This window comes from Lolium rigidum, chromosome 1, assembly GCF_022539505.1.
Source record: "Lolium rigidum isolate FL_2022 chromosome 1, APGP_CSIRO_Lrig_0.1, whole genome shotgun sequence".
Taxonomy (NCBI): Eukaryota; Viridiplantae; Streptophyta; class Magnoliopsida; order Poales; family Poaceae; genus Lolium; species Lolium rigidum.
Window position 1 is genome coordinate 220,539,909 of NC_061508.1, and position 17,603 is coordinate 220,557,511.

At 39.8% G+C, this 17,603-nt stretch overlaps 1 protein-coding gene and 1 long non-coding RNA gene across 2 annotated transcripts; one reads left to right on the forward strand and one right to left on the reverse strand.

The window, feature by feature from the left end:
• Window positions 1-138: 138 nt before the first annotated feature.
• On the forward strand, window positions 139-6,316 carry LOC124655078. The gene is made up of 16 exons (XM_047194047.1): window positions 139-344; window positions 418-575; window positions 1,072-1,228; window positions 1,308-1,446; window positions 1,992-2,085; window positions 2,245-2,379; window positions 2,529-2,629; window positions 2,726-2,839; window positions 3,279-3,517; window positions 3,948-4,006; window positions 4,082-4,267; window positions 4,365-4,488; window positions 4,595-4,650; window positions 5,216-5,361; window positions 5,470-5,640; window positions 5,740-6,316. The coding sequence occupies exons 1-16, from the start codon at window positions 139-141 to the stop codon at window positions 6,019-6,021; spliced, it is 2,367 nt and encodes a 788-aa protein (XP_047050003.1). The 3' UTR covers window positions 6,022-6,316.
• Window positions 6,317-10,803: 4,487 nt separating this feature from the next.
• Window positions 10,804-17,302, reverse strand: LOC124690433. Its single transcript, XR_006998780.1, has 4 exons — window positions 17,184-17,302; window positions 16,468-16,557; window positions 15,749-15,820; window positions 10,804-15,541 (listed from the first exon to the last, which is right to left on the reverse strand). It is a non-coding gene; the product is annotated as an uncharacterized LOC124690433 (long non-coding RNA).
• Between the last annotated feature and the right edge of the window lie 301 nt (window positions 17,303-17,603).

A 17,603-nucleotide genomic window follows, 5' to 3' on the forward strand; every position in this document is an offset into this window, starting at 1 on the left:
CCGCTACTCCTGCCGCGCCGCCCACCGCCGCCGTGGGACGTCCGCACCTGCCGTGCTGCCGCCGCGATCCTGCACCCTCTTTCCACACGCAGACGTCGTCCGCCACCAGTACCGCAGTGAGCGGCAGGCGCAACTCCGATGGCGCAGGCCTCGGCGGCGGCGGCGGCGCTCCGCCGCCTGAGGCGTCCCCGCGACCCCTCCGCGGCGCTGCTCTCCACGCGCCTGCACTCTCGCTTCCTCTCTCCCACCTCTACCTCCTCTCTGGTGGCACCGCACGGGCCAAAGCAGCCCGCCGGGAATGGCGCTTCCGCCACCAGCACTGCCAGCAGCAGCCCGTGCAGTTGGTTCGGCTCTCAACGGCTGCAGCATGGGGCGGCTACGACCACGACGAGGGCTCTGCACCACGCTATGAGGTAGGAATGCTCGCGTCGCGCGCCTCTCTGGTTTCCTCGTAGCCATTGACAAAGCCGCCCTTCTGTCTCGCAGCTCTGCGGCTACCGCCTCAAGTGAGAGCACGCCCGCATCGCAGTCTCAGCTCCTGCATTTCATCAAATCCGCATTTGGGACACTCGAAGGTAATATGCTTTCATTTGCTCACTGTGAGTTTTGGTGATTATTTCAACAGTGAGTGGGTTGTATTCTAGTGCCATGTCATGCCATTGTGTGGAACTTATGTCCCCGTCAACTGTTTTGGGTGCTCTCTTTACCGTGCCTGCCTAAATAACTCTGCTGGTTACAGTGCTCTTCCTAGTTTTGAGCTGCCGATAATTCGCAACATCACAAAGGGCACAACTGTTTTCAATGAAAATGATGCTCTTCAGTTTTCACTGTTGCGCTATACTCCCGGAGTTTTGTGGCATTTCATCATTTCCTCATAATATTTGAGTAACAAAACTGGAAACTACAAGAAGTACTATGCATAATTTAAAATAATTTCCAAAGATACGATTGTACTGAATTGTTTAACTTCATCTTATCCGAAATAACAAGCATAATGTAAGTATGTACCGGGACAGTCCTTATTTAGGGGATACTGCTAGCTTCTAATTATTTCTTTACGTTATGATTTAGGACAAAATCATTGTTGGTTGAATGCCACAAATGGCAGTTGGAAGACTTTTAATCAAGAAGGAATATATCTTGTTCTTTTGTATGAGTCATGTGATGCATTAGACAGCCACGGCAAACATTCAGCTGCTTTTGGAAGATTGAAATATCTTCAACAGAGGTATTTGTGTAAATTTTGGCCTTGTTCTAATTTAGTAAAATCTTTAATTTTCTAATTTCTGATTTTATGTGCATCGTAGGTATCCACACCTGAATGTGTTTGCTATGCAATACGGGAGTGATATTAGCTCCTTAGCTGCTCAAAGCCAAGCACTTCGTACAATAATGAAAGAGTACATTACATTTCCTATCTTATTGTCAGACAAAGACTTCACCAACGTGAGCCAATTGCCCTTTCAGTTTTCATGTCACTAGACTAGAGAATTTTAGAATTTTTTGTTATCGTTGCTCACGCAGGTCATTTATACGATGCGTATGCTATGTTTTATTCTGTCTCACTCTCTATCCAGTATGACAGATATTGTTTTTGCTATGCATTGAGATGATCCATTTTGATATCATTGGGCACGTTTTAAAGTATAGCCATTGAAGAAGTGAAACCAAACTTCATCATATACAGTAGGAATACATTGTAATGCTATGCATAATGAAATATGTGTCAGACAAATTATGTAGACTATATGGATTATATTAATGTATGTTTTCTCTTTATCCACAATTTGTATGTATTAGATGAATGGATTCTTCTCTTTAGCATCTTATTTCAATAAAAGTAACCCATTGAAGTTGATTAGTTTTTGTATTGTTGTAATCTGTCTCTACTGTCCAAAACTTTTTAATATCTGTATACCATTTATTTGTCTTGTAGTTATTGTATCAAATGCTTCATTAAAACGTGAACTGTCCTTTTGATGAGTATTCAGATGACAAATGGTGCTTGCTACTTGCTATTTGAAGGTTCTAAAGATCATGCACTCATCAAAAAATTGGATGGGGAACCTGAGCTCGTGATCAGGGGTAAACTCTAGGCAGCATTAGCTATGTATTTTACCTTATTATTGTTAGCTTCCTTGTGCACATCCGGTGATCGCTTAAGCTTCTCTTTTGTTGCTTAGCAAGTTGGATGCTCCTCGCATTTGCTAATTTTCCAAACCTACAATTTGTTATTAAATGCAGGCATGGAAGGATTTAGTGCATTGAGTGCAGAGCCTTCTGAAAGTGTTATAGACTCGGGAGTTCCTTGGCAGAAAGAAGAGGTTGTCAAAGAGCCATATGTGGGTTCTTTCAGAAACATGTTACTTTATCATCCAGGTACTTAGTTACAGCTTCTTCCCTTCTGTAGCTTATTTTACTAAACATCAAGTTTGCAGCCCAATCACAAAATTTCCCACTGAAACTAGCTAGAAGGTTCAACTTTTGTGATCCAAAAGTGATAATGTTATAAAATTTAACTGCTGCAGGATGCGTATCAGTTGATGAAGATGGAGATCGCATTTTTATCTCCGACAGTAACCACCATAGGATCATCATTAGCAACAGTGATGGGATGATTTTAGACTCTGTAATCATGAGTTGCTGTTTCCCTTGGGTTTTATGTTTATCCATATGTTATGAAGACCTGCAGAAGTCATGGCGATAAGTTTACATTCACTTGCAGATTGGATCCTCCCCAGGCTTTGAGGATGGTGAATTTGAATCTGCCAAGTTGTTGCACCCTGCTGCATCATTTTACCATGCTGCTGAAGATTGCCTATATATTGTGGATTCGGAGGTAATTATCTGCAGCTGCTTGCCTTTGTTTACTCTATTTGACAAGTATTCCTAAAAGTGGTATTGGATTTTTACTATCCAATGTGCTTTGGATCTAAACTGCTCTTGACTGGATTTTATTGGACATGGACATTCTGTGCAAGAAAGGTCAAACAATATTTGGATATGGTCGAGCGCGATATTGTATAGTCCATTTGGACGTTGCGTCGTCTTCTCGCCTCACTTCGCCTCACTTTCACTGGCAACAGATTTCTTAATGCCATACAAGTAGTAAATCTGGAATAACCCACAAGGGCTCATGAGAAGTTTTAGGTGTCAATTACTGTTTTGCTGTTGTTCCTATGTCTTGTACTATCAAATATTTATGATTAACCACAACAATCATGAATCATCAATCATGTATCAAAGAATTCTGACTAGCTTCTCTGATTCTTTTGCAGAATCATGCAGTTAGAAAAGCAGATTTTGGAAGAAGAATTCTGGAGACAGTTTATCCTGTCTTTAATAAAAAAGGCAGTGACATCTGGAGTTGGATTGTTGATAAGCTTGGTTTCACAAAAGAAGACACTTCAAAGAGAGAAGATGTTTTAAACATTCAAGATATTGATGCAGACTCAGTAGTTTTTCCATGGCATTTACTCCAAATTTCAGAGGATGACTTGTTAGTGGCTGATCGTAAGTATGTGCCTCTTTTCTTCCCTTCCAGCATGTCCTCTTCCAATCTCAATTTGATTTAGTGGTAGATTTTAGCATACTGCATCATCAGATATTTGGCTGATCTCATGCATTGTTATGTATTGTTCCTTTGTTGCACATGTCATATTCATTTTTGGGCTTGGCATGTTGTAAATATGCACAGTTCAACCAGATTCTTAGTTATTCTTTGATTTTTGATGCATATGTAGAGAACATAAGATATTAGTGAATAAATACATATGTACCATAAGTCAACTGATGTAATATTGCTTAATTTTATGTTCTGTTTTTTTTATTGATTCAGCATACACACATATGTACCATAAGTCAACTGTAGCAGGCTCTACTTTGGGACATTACTGCATAACTAGTTACTACACAATCTTTGTTCTTATATTGTTGCTGCTTTCTAGCTTTGAAACAGCATGGATTCTGAGGATGTCAACTGGTGAAAAACAAAATAGTGTAAGAGGTTAGTCAAATTCTTTTGGTACACACATTAGACTGATTTATTTGTAGCTCATTGAGTAGAAAAAGTGATGTGAAGGTAGAGCTGGAGTAATGGAGTTATGTCAGCAAATGATTAATGAGAGGCGTGCTCTCCTTAAGGATGTGCACATGAATGGGTCATCAGGTGATACAGAACATTCTAATCTGTTGGAGAAGATCCCCTGCAATGACCTGGTATCGTCAATCTCAAGATTTGAGAAGTGCATTGTCTTCTGCGATACAGGTTGATCTATAAGCTGTTATTGATATTATTATTAGGACTTACATTTAGAGTCAAATTGTGCCATCAATAATTTTACTTCCTTTTGTTTGCCTTGAAGACGGTCAAAGAGTTCTGAAGTACGACTTGGATACCAAGGACACCTCGATTATTCATTTTACGAATCTTGGAATCCTTGGCTTGCCATATTGGTTTGTTTGCCCTCTCGAGAGAGTATCTACCTGGTGAACTTCTAGTTCTCGATTCTTATAAGTTTATTTGTTGCTGATACAAGTATGCGTATTGCATGGTTTTATCATCCTTTCTCACTGTCATGTAATGAATTGGCAGGGGACATTCAGTCGGACAATTTCAAGAGCATAGCCGTAAAGTAAATGTGCTCCCTGGTAATTGATAGATTTAACATGAACTGCCATTTCACGATAGTACTTTTTGCATTTGTGACATATGACCATCTGTGCCTCCCCTGCTACAAACTAGCCTGCTATTTCTAAGCCTTTAATTGAAAGCTGTGGCTTAGTTTGATGCATTGCTACCTTTTCCCTATTGTTCTTTTAGCAACCTTTCCTTCTATTGTTTGCACTGAGTAACTTAATGATTGTGTGGTTCTTAAGTCGGCAGCACATAAAGCTTATTACCAGAGAGAACCCGCTTTCTGAATTTGTTGTAATTAGCCATGCTTTCAATTTCAAATGATTTTGAGTTGATAACACAAGTTAAAATAGGAGTAACTAGTTCTGTAGTACAACTGCATAGTATGCAAGTAGCATGAGCTCCAAATAGGAAAGTAACCTTGCAGTTCGTATAATGTGCTGGGATTACTAAAGGTACTCAGTTGCATAAATTTAAGAGGGCCTCTACTTGATGTTTTTTCTGTATTAGTGGCACACTGCACTGGCATATATATTCATTTTAAGATAGCTGTGTAACTGGTGGTACTCAACTTAACAGGAAGATGCAACATCAAGATATCTGTAGACATCCCAGTTGATACTGAGCTTGCCGCGCCTTTTGTTGAGAGCTGCATTTGGCGCCAAGTAAGGGGATCTGGTGCTGAGATTGCTGACTCTGACGGACAAGATACAACCTCTGAGAAGGTAACATACTTCTCGTCGTCCATATGATTTGTGATTTTTTAGTACTGAAGTTACTTCAAACCTAGTTTGCCATACACTTATTCTTCATGCTGATGCACATGCTATCAGGTTGGTATAGCACAACAATGGTATGATGAGATAGACAACCTAGCATTTTCTGAAGCTGCCGAGGAACCTGCTGTGCATAAAGGTGATGATAAACCTGCAGATGAAAGTCACCAAGACCAGAAAAGTGTGCAGTTCACTTGTGCAATTAATGTCAGCCCTGGGACCTGCGAGGTACGACTATTCCCTCTCTCAAAACAATCTTCCTGTTTGATGAAGCGAAAGCATTTGGTAAAAAAAATCGAAGACCATAACACTGTTACCGTTCTGCAGCTGGTGGCCTCTGCGGCGTTGTACCTGAAGATTGACCGAACAAAAGCCGAACACGAGGACCAGAAAGCAGCAATCAAGAGGATCCTTCAGTGTCATGGCCGTGAGGAGCATGTGGGCGTCGAGCTCCTGACGGAGAATCGCGGGGATGCGAGGGATCTGGTCATCATGAAGCCAGTTCATCTCAGGCTGAGGATGGATTGCGCCGATCACCCTGCTGGAACCACCAACAAGGAGACCATCAGTACCGAGTCCAGCCTTGATATCAGCATCTCTTTAGAGTAGCCATTTTCATAACTTAGGTGCACAATGCATGCTAGAGCGTCAGGGTAGAATGGTTTGTTTCCCGAGAGACCAGAGATCCTGGGGATCTTTGCTCCAGATAAAAGATGTCCAGCCCACTTGCGGTAGTTTTCTACTCCTAGCTACCATATAATTTTGCCGATATGACATGATCACGTGTCTACGGAACACGTGATTTGAGATTAACAGATCTGCAGGAATACCGAGAATTTTGAAACATGAACATGGGAAATTTTTGTTCCCACCAAGGAACAGGAAGACTGGAAATTTTGTAAAATGATGCATAAGTTACATGTATACATTTGCATTAGCATGTGCTGATTTGTACTATTGTTTCCCATAACCGGGTGATCACATCATAAAGGTCAAACTGATTCTTTTGGTGCCCTTGTTACTTGTGGGTTCCTGTCAACAAACATGGACCGTGTGTATGAGCCTGTATTTACATTGTACTTCCTGTCAACAAACATGGACAGTGTCTATGAAGTATGCCTGTATTTACATTGTACTTCAAATACCAAATAATGTGGCATGTGAACTTTTAATACAGTAGTATATCTGTGTTTTCCATTCCCATTCATTCTAGAATACCTCTAGAAAGGTAAAAGTATGAATCCAAATATGCGACAGGGCAAAAAACTGATCTCGCTAGGTCTTGCGGGTACACTAAACTTCCGATGAGAAGGATTTTGTGCATAAAGAAAGGTCATATAAGAAAAGTTTTTTTCCCATGAGGCCGAAGCTCGTGTTAGAATTTTGTCCATTCATATGCATTGAGCCATTCCTTCAGGACAAAAGACCTTGGAAAGACCGAAATCTCTTATCCTAACCCCGCTGAGAATCCAAAGCTCCCCTCCAGAACTGCAATAAACTAATCTCTGGTTCACTCTAATCAGGAAAGGATGTCATTTGACAGAGTCTACTAGCCTCTCAAATGCCGCCTATCTCTTGTTTTGCCTCTAGCAGCACCCGCTACGACGAAGAATTCCGTCACTGCTATCAACGCTCAATACCTTGGCGAACTCACCAGCAGCTCAGATAAAACTGACAGCCTCTTCTTGCTTTCCTCAGCATAACTGAACCAACAGCTTAGCCAGACAGCAACCAGTGTGTCCATGTCCTGCGACTTGTTCATTATTTGAAGGCCGGATTCATCCTTCCTTTGGTATTTCCAGCTCTTCTTTCCGCTGGCCCGTGCATTGGTTTGCTATTCAATTTGAGTGTACAATCTTGTGAGACTCCTGTTCCTGACGTCTGGAGTTTTGTGTGATCCCTGCAGAAAGTCAATGGTAAGTATCTATTCTCTTCCCTTCAAGATTTAACATGCATAAAATCAATGGCAAGTCCCTCACTATATTAATCAAACGGATTTGCTTGTTCAGTTGTTCTCACCTAGCTGAGAATTAAGTTAGTTCTCAGTCAAGTCCTACACCATCGAATGCATCGTGATTTGCGTACACATGAGTTATAACTTATAAGTTGTATTGCAATTGAGTTTTTCTAGTTGCAAGTGGGTTTGCAACTAAATTTTTTTTCTTCAGTTGCAAGATGCAACTAAGAAAATTATTCCGGACTATTAGATTTGCTTTGTGATTCATGCTAGTCATGAGTTGCAATATGAGTTGCAACTGAGATTCAATGACATCATCTTACTGAGAATTAGACACATCCTTAATCAAATTGGTATTAACATGGTATTTTTAAGACTACACTTATATACGGCTTTGTTCTGTAAGACCACTTTCGTTATTTTTGCTGATTAGTGTCTTAACAAGTCCATTGTATGAGAAACTTTAAGTATAATGGTGGTTCCTAACCTAGTAGCCAGTACATCTTGTTTAAGTTCTCAAAATTTCTATCAAGGCAGAGAAATTTCAATAAAGATATCAATGTCTTGATATAAATTTGGGCTTCATATACTAGGGGAATATTTCATGTATTCCAAGTCATCCTTCTTTTTGTTGTTCACATACTGAGTCAACTGTTTACACTGCAAGTCAGGAAAATCTGGTGCAAAGTGCAGTAAGACATAGTACAGAGATCATATGAATGTACATGATGGGCACCAGTGACAAGTCCAGCTCGTTTAATTTTCACAGCATTATGGAAAATACTACTGGGGGCGATACCTATTATTCTCAGCAGTTCATCGAGCCGACTTCAAAGTACAATGATTCAGAGTTATTTTTGCATCCACCCACCCCTATGAGCAACTATCCTACACTATCAATTGTTTCCAACAAGGATGGTGAAGTTCCATGGAGCACGTCCACTTCTTGTAAAATCTACAGCCCCCAACCGTACACAGCCAGCCGCAATGAAATATCAGATTGGTGTCGAATCAATGTGGCAGACTATCCTGAGCACCAACAGATCAACTCGGATATAACTCTCAGCACCATAGAGCAGATATTGATGCAAGACACTGATGATAAGGTCAGATCACATCATGGAGAAACTGACCTTAGAACAATGGAAGAGCCCTTCTATAAACTTCTTGGACATCAATATCCAATTTTGCCTCAGAGACTACCACCTTGTAGCTGTGATCGACTGACCAACGTTAGCAAGCTTAATATACATTCATGCAGTAGCTGCTCTGTAAATATCATCTCAAGTAATTACCACTCCAGTGGAAACTTACAAGCTTTTCAGGATCCATGGACTTTATCTACCATTGTTGGACATGCGAAACAATTCCCACTGGGTGCTGAAAGAGTGGAGATTGGTTTGAACCTCAATGGCCTTTCCATTACCCAAAATCCGAGCCGACATAATTTTTTTCTTCAGATGAATGCTGAAGACCAAATCAAGCATGCATCATCTGAAGTTCGAGGTCGGAAAGTTTATCCAAGTATAGAAGATCTTGATTTGTTAGAAGGAAGGAGAAACAAACAGTTTGCCATTTCTTCCGATCAGCCAATCCGAAATGAGATGTTCGACAAGGTTCTACTGTGCTCTGAGCTTAAGCCCGTAGATGTTTTGCCAGAAACCATGGCTGATAAATCGACCAAGTATTCACAGAATGATCAGGGAAGAAAACCATCTCGGCAAACGACAAAAGGTAAAACACGAAAGAAGAAAGAGGTGGTGGATCTCAGAACTCTCCTTATCCATTGTGCAGAAGCAGTATCTGTGAACAACCGTATCTTAGCAAGTGACACACTGAAAATCATAAGACAATATTCTTCACCAAGTGGCGATGATTCCCAGAGGCTAGCGTTTTACCTAGCAGATTGCCTGGAGATACGATTGTCCGGAAATGGCAATCAGATAAACCAGAAGTTCATCACTACACCAAGGAATGCAGCAGATATTTTGAAGCTATTCCATCTGTGTTTCACAATATGTCCTTACTTGAGGTCATCATATTATTTCTCAAACAAAACTATCCTTGACGTCTCAAAGGGAAAACCACAAGTGCACATTATTGATTTTGGCATTTGCTTTGGTTTTCAGTGGCCATCACTATTGAAACAATTTGCAAATAGAGAAGGTGGGCCGCCCAAGCTTCGGATTACCGGTATAGAGGTGCCACTGCCAGGTTTCCGGCCAGACGAAATGAACAAGAACACATGGCTAAGATTAGTTGAATATGCCAACATGTTCAAAGTACCGCTTGAATATCAACAAATCTCATCAAAATGGGAAGCCATCTCCATAAAAGATTTGAACATCGAGGAAGATGAAGTTCTCATAGTCAATTGCATACACCGGATGAAGAATCTTGGTGATGAGACAATATCCATCAATAGCGCCAGGAGTAGGGTGCTCAATACCATAAGGATGATGAAGCCGAAAGTTTTCATCCATGGAGTCGTGAATGGATCTTACAGCACCCCGTTCTTTTTATCACGTTTTAAAGAAGTCATGTACCACTATACTGCATTATTTGATATTTTTTATAAAACTACTCAGCGAGATAATGAGACAAGAATGATCATAGAAAGGGATTTATATAAATACGGAATTCTCAATGTTATTGCATGCGAAGGATCAGAAAGGACTGAAAGGCCAGAAAGTTACAAGAAATGGAAGGTAAGAAACCTCCGGGCCGGGTTTGAGCAACTTCCACTGAATCCAGCCATCGTAAAAGGAATACAATCTATGGTGAGACAGATTTATCACAAAGACTATTGTGTCGACGAAGAAGATCGATACCTAGTGTTTGGGTGGAAGGGAAGGATACTCTATGCAATATCCACATGGAAGCCAAATGAGTGTGAGCAGAGCGATAAAGACTGAAGACATTTGCTGTTGCCTAATAAAGACACACTAGCAATTAAGGGCGCGGCGGCACGCCGCGCCATATGGTAGCTGCTTGATGGTAATTTTTGGCAGTGACACGTACCTGCCCGTTCTGCATCATTAGCTGGATCTCCAGATGTGAAAAGTAAATACATGATCCTAAGAATTTTCTTTCTCTTCCTATGTGTTTCCTAAAATTCGTCCATCTTTATTTACTATAGAATCATCTTGTGTATAAAAATAATTATATCGTAGATACATTTTCAAATTTATGGTACCTAGAGAGGGAGTGTACATTCCAATCTTTATGACACTGAACTTCTTTTCACAGTAAACTTATACATCTGAAAGTGGTCCACTTATATTTTTCTACCATTGTCCCATTAATTTGTTCAGACTACTTCAACTTCCAATTCAAAGTATAGGTGAAAATTTAAATCGTGATTGATTTTATGTAAAATTAACTATCATAACGGTCAATATTTGATTGTCGGTTCAATACATAAGCGGACAAAGTGTCATAAACATTGGATATAAAAGTTTAGTTTCAAAAGAAGTACATATGTAAAAGTTTAGTGGGACAATGGTAGAAAAATAGAACAGAAAAATACAAGCAGACCACTGTCAGTGTCCAAACATCCAACTCTAACATTTTACTTAATTAATTATCATAGAACAGAATCTTGATCCTAAATTTAGAGACATGCATTGCCATCCACACCCTGATCCCGTGAAGAAGTGCCTGTAATGACGTGAGGACCCTCTTTGTTAAGACAGACTGCAAATAAAACAATACAATTTAGCTTGCATAGCATCAGAGTAGTACGGATAAGCTAGTGGTACTAATATTGATAAGATATGGCTACATAATTCATAAGGCAGGTTCACTGGGAGGAAATGTATACTATGTGGTTTACATGGCATTTAGCAACTGGAAGAGATTTGGGAGACTCTTGGGCTCGCCAACAGGAGCAGTCATACAAACCTGTCATCCATGTGATGCTCCCCGCCAGGTGTTTCGACAAACAACAGCCGTTTAGAGAGTTGGTTACTCGCAAAAATATACAGGAATGCAGAACCCTAATTTGCAATAGCGAAAAGCATCTTTTCAGCCAGACAACAAAAAAAGACAAAATGTTTTGCAGCCAAATAAATCCTAATGTTTCCTCGAATTTTTTTCCTCGAACATAAATCCTAATGGCAAAAATTTGACAGAAATGTAGGAGGGCATGTCAGCTATTCACAGCCTTGCTGCGTGATTCATTATTATTCTTATGTAATGGTCAAACAAAGTTAAGACTGATTATATGGCACGGCACTTGCACAGAAAAATGCACAACGCAAAATGATTCAGCACAGACTACCATGTGTAAGTGTGTTTCAAAACCAACTATAAAAGTAAATGGCAGATAAGCTCATAGCTCCAGCGTAGGCACTGCTATACATCAGGAAGATGAGCTGGGCCATCTGATCTTGTCTGCAAAAAAAAAGACAGATCCTGGAAGTGATGGAGCATGAAAGGGCTTCAATTAACTAAGTGTGTATTTAACAATCAAACATTTAATAATCAGCTGGATATACTGAAGTACATGCATAGCAGTTTCCTGGATTGTCTGCTTTGTTCCATTTACTAATAAGTACATAACCCTTCCTAAGCTTATTTACTTTCTCGTTTGCATAAGTTAATATACCTCTCAGGAACAATGGGTGACCCCTCTTTTACCAACAGATACATTATAGCAGATTTGCTGTTCCATAGTTGTGATGTCTACCATCCTCTTTTTTATGTTATTGTAATGGTACTATTTGTTTTGCTTTTCTAAGCGTACCAGTTGGTTTGTTAATATTGTCCAAAATATTATCCAAGCTACTGATCTAACAAAATTTCTGTTTCGTGCAAGTCACACTATTCAAATCTCCCATTAACCAATATAAGCAAGGTACTTGCATCTTCAGAAATCCATTACGCGTAAATGACCAGCATCACTTAATCATTAGTCTTCAGCGAAGCAATGCAAAGCTAGCGCATCTACAATATAATATAAATTCTATTTTAACATAAATTTACACAAACACAACTTGAAATTATTCTGGTCAGTTCGAATGCCCTCTCTACATTTTTACACTATACAGTTTATACATAGAGTTATAATTTCTATTTGAGATTTCTTAATGTCTTTCCACCTATGCACATCATGTCTCCTTGGAATATATAATGACACAAATACCCCATTTTAAAAAGGAGATTCCTAATATATCGGAGAGTAGATAAAATGATAAACAACTCAAAACATGTAATCCATATTAAATTATTAATACTTACAGAAATTAGTTTTCAACAAAGGAAGTCATAGTTGGCAATAGAATGCTAGCTTCAAAAAATTCCATGAAATGGAGTTTGCCGGGATGCATGTAAGACCTGAGAAACCTGACAGAAGTGCTCTGAGAAAGTTCTGATGATAGAAGTAACCTTATTGGACTGCACAACATGTTTCCCACGATCTGGGATTATTTTACGGCAAATGGACAGAAATTTGTTGATTGGATTGTGTCTAATTGTAGAAGTGTATATTCACTGGTCAGCAGTGTATCATGTGCTTAGATAATCGGTATCTAGTCCTAACTTGCTTAAAGAGTAATATGAAATAAAAAAGAACTGAAGTAACCAGGAAAAGTCAAATATTTATGCATATTGATGTACCAAGACTTCTGCACTATATAGGCACATAAAAAATTATGTTACTCTAGCAATGGATACAAGTCTACTCTATTGTAACAAATGTAATAGTTATGTAACAATTTAAGATATACACCTAACACAAAATTATATATTTTTAGAGCAAAACAAATTCATTCAACAACTACGACCTATGCTAGAAAAGGTCTGCTATAGAGGCGAAGAAAAACATAGACAGATGCTATGCTAGTTTGATATAACTTTTATTAGAGGTTCTTCTTATGATTTTGACACACAAAAACCCTGATGGCATCTGTAGTGCAAGATAAGGGAAACCTTAAAGTACGCATCTGCTATACATGCTTCTAGAACATCAAATGGATAAGCCTTATATGCAAACAGAGGGAAACTCTCATGCTGATGAGTAACTTCCTGAATCAGTGGGCATTAAGCAAAGTTGATTATGTACGGATGCCCTGCCATTCTGCAATTTTTCCTGTGCTCCTGCAACAATTAACATCTCAAGTGTAGATCAAGCCTTCCTTCAATTAGTCTCTGAATTGATCGACACATTTTGCTGGTACACAGCCCCATCTACCGTGTTTCCCTAAAATGGAGGCTAGACTTTTATATTAATTGTAGTACAAAAAAAAAAAACTAAGTTTGTTACCAAAGCATTGCGGGGGAAAATAGCTATGAGCTTTAATGAGGGAAATTACAACTTTGATCGCATATAGTTTCTTACTTGTATAAATAATTAAAACTGTTATAGCAATAATGTGACATATTTTCTCTATATAAGTACCTCACATATACTGAGAAGCATACGGCTTAAGATGTATGCTCTTTACATAACTGAAAATTCAGATGGGTCTGTATTTCGTATTATCTTGGAGTTGTCAAACCATTTTTTATTTGATCCTTTACCATATTATTATCAGGCCGACTTTTCAGTAGCTTAGAAAGATAGTAAATAAATGTTGTTGATCTATTGATAGCTGAATGAATAATAGGGTTAAGTACTTATGGATAAGTAGCGTTATAATGATTCAAAGAATATTTTTATATGTCAAGTTTAATTACAACAAATAGAGATAATCATATAATAATATATTTGTTGGGAAAAATAAAAATTCAAACATACCTAGGGAAGACAAATCGAGTCATAATGGAAGTGATACATACCACGGAAACACTCAGCAGACCCACTACTAAATTACACGATGTCTCTTATAACTATTGAGCAATTAAACAAAAGAAGTGTTTATGACCATTTGGCTGGACATGGCAGCATGCACCTACAGTGGCATCCGGATGTATGAGATATATATGTATGCCAAATAGGAAATACAAACTAATACATCTAGAACAGCAATATGTTCAACTCATCATTTATAGAGAACAAACATAAACTCATAGTAGAGAACAATTCAAATCTAGATGCCTAAAATGCATCAAATAGATCATATTATCACTTCTACGTGAGCCACATATACCACATGTATGGTATTAACCTAAGTACACAACTTTTAGCTGCAAATACCTTGTTGTATTTTCTGCAAGTGTCAGCTCGAAAATCAAAATACTTGAACCTTAAAGGGAAACATCATAGTACATATTATTAGTTTCTGTAGTTACGATTGCAAGAAATTTACATATGAATGTCTTATATTAGAATGCCGAAAAATCATCTATTTGGATAATTTTAGAAATACAAGAGAGGAACCACGTAAGTAGAAACTTTCATAATTAACGTACTGCATAGGCAGCCAATGGAGACCTTCTGATCAGTGAGGATCATGTCAAACTAACTACATCGTAATTCCTGATTATTATTGCATCCCCAAGGAGGGATGCTCTTTCCTTTATCTCACATAGAGTTCTACATATCATTGCAGTTTTCCCCATTCAACTAATAGGCCAAAGCTCGTGCTATCAAACTATCGATGGAAAGAACTCTAATTAAACAATATAAGAAAATCAAGAAACATATTGTAGTGGCATTGAACATAGATAAGAAAACTTTGCTAGTTGCAGGGCATATGCATAGCAGCCAACTGAGGAAGACACTCAATAGATAAATTATCAAGAGAAGATAAATCCAAACAAAAAAGGGGCGACAACAACAACCATTAATCTCAAACAACTTCATAGGAAACATCAACTAATTACGCTGGCTAACATGGGCTGATATGGGGAAAATGTAAAGCTTCCTATTAACATTAAAGGAAACTGGCTGGATGGTGAATGCATGAACAGGGTACCGCTAAAGGCGATGCAGACCACCCAGGCTGGCTCTCATCTTCTACCTACAGTCTACAGAGCATAATCTTGTCAACACTTGAGAGCAATGCTGAAAAATGATATGTACCTATATTTCTTGATGAGATGTTACGGATCAAATCCGATTCAGATGGTCATGTGCTTGAATCCATTAGGATGGAGAATAGAGCAGGGATTTCATGATACGACGTTGATTGCTTGAGGAGCCAGGCAAGAGCAACACAAGATAAAGAGAGAATGATGAACTCGGAACGCACCTCTCAGGCTCTGACTTCAGCACGAATCTTCATTTTTCTGCTTGAAAATAACAACAATAGCACTTCAGATCAGGCAGTCGGCAGCAATGCTTAGCTGATTTTGGAATACAGAAACTGATTAATCTACCACTCTTGTATCACACAGCAATGTACCAATGTGCTAGCTAGCCCTACAGGAACTAATCTAACTACAATTCAAGAATGCTACGGAAGTGAGGCAACAATTACAAACTTCAGTGCGTACCTGCACGTCGCACACATCACGTGGGTCCGATCTGATGCGTGACTTTTGTGGTTATCCAACTGGGCGCGTCCCCTGAGTGGTTAACTGGTTATACATCAGCTGAGTGCTTTGTAAAACCGAACGAAAATGCATTGGCACTTATGAATTGGGGCGCAAGTGAAATCACAGCCGTTCACATGCATATGGATGCTCATCTGTGGGGTCCACTAGCTTATCCACTCATTGCAAAAGATTCTCTTCTTGAAATACACTACTAATTCTAAAATGAGTATAACTTTCGCATAACAAATGTAAATGAGATTTTGTTTGCATATTTGACTTCCTCCCGACGAACTCTTCAAAATGAGTCTAATATTTAATTTTTTAAAATTGATTTCGTGAACTGTATCTATAAAGTCCTCTATTGTTTGCGCATGTAGTCCATATGCCATGTTCATGTAGTCCTGCAAAAAGTACTGCTGGATTTATAAAGTCCTTGTCAATTTTTCATATGGTACATGTAGTAATGTCAAAAGTACTGTTGATTTTACACACATGACAGTTGTAGATTCCTTTTTCACGTGGGGTCATGCTAGACCGAATCTCGAGGAACACAACTATAAACAACGGTTGTGATATCAACTGCGCCCCATTTTATAAGCACAATCTGCGGGTCGTTGTAAAACACCCAAAAGAACAATGAGATGAAGAACACACGAGGAAGAATGCAAACAACACACCTCCAGATGCTAGAATATGCCGATTTTCCTGACGAATATTTTGACTGCGACGTTGCTGCTGATCCACGGTGATCCACGGTGACCAATAACCTAGGAAATGAAACAACACGACCTAATCAGCAAGACAAACAACAGTAGAACCACAAGAGAAAAAACTGATAAAAAGGACAACCCAGCACTGCGACTGCCATTCAATCTACTAAATCGGATGAACCCTTTTCACTTGCTTCCTTAAGCTTTTTCACCTGCCCCTAGTCACTTTCTTGAGAACTATAAATAAGTTGCACCCGAGCCTACTTCATCTATTTTTGGAAAGGGTTAAAATCCTAGTCCCCCAGCCTCCAGTTGCAGTGGTGTAAGCTTTGGCTATTTTGTAACTGGGATCTGCTTGGAAACTTCCTCGGAAAGTAGCTACTCGATGAACTATGTTCTCTAATAAATTTCTCTGAATATGTGTGGCAACCTCGTTCCCAGCTCGGGCTTGTTAGCTCGGATTTGGAATCGTAGGCAGATATCCCACAAATTCAGTTTGGGAAAGCCAGAACCAGACTGAAGCAAAACAGAATATTCTAAATGCACCCAAATTATTTTAACAAAACATTGTGTTTCATCTCCCTCACACTGGTGATGGTGACTGAACACACATACATCAGGTTACACATAAGCTAGAATCACATGGCAAAAAGAGACATAAGATGCCAGCACGCAATACTTACCTGCTGAAGGCACCCGCAGGCAGAGAAAGAAAGCGCTGCAGCACATGCTAGCAGAGTCGAAGCAGCAAGAGCTGCACACACGTAAAAGAAGAGCAGCACCAGGAGCCCTCACAGCAGGGGGTAGGAAGGGGTCGTGGTCGGGAGGTTGACCTGAGGATGGAGGAATGGTCTGCCATGGTGGGCGATGCCGGGCCTTCCAGCGGCGGCGCTCGGGCGTTTCGGCGGCGGCGCCTCACGGCACGGAGGAGGTCAGTGGACGGGTGGTGTGTGGTGCCCAGCGGTGGCGTAGAAACTTGGGGGTGGACGGACGGTAGTTTGCGCCGTTGATTTGGCGGCGGCGAGTAGTGGTGGCGACCACCGGTGGCCGGCGCTCTTGATGGTGGCGGGGTGACGGGGAACTGGGCTGGCAGCGTAGGCTGG

Coding starts and splice junctions, on each gene's coding strand:
- LOC124655078 (XM_047194047.1), top strand. CDS start 139: ATGGCGCAGGCCTCGGCGGCGGCGGCGGCGCTCCGCCGCCTGAGGCGT. Junction 4,268..4,364: donor CATTGTCTTCTGCGATACAG/GTTGATCTATAA, acceptor TTTGCCTTGAAG/ACGGTCAAAGAGTTCTGAAG. Junction 5,641..5,739: donor TCAGCCCTGGGACCTGCGAG/GTACGACTATTC, acceptor ACCGTTCTGCAG/CTGGTGGCCTCTGCGGCGTT.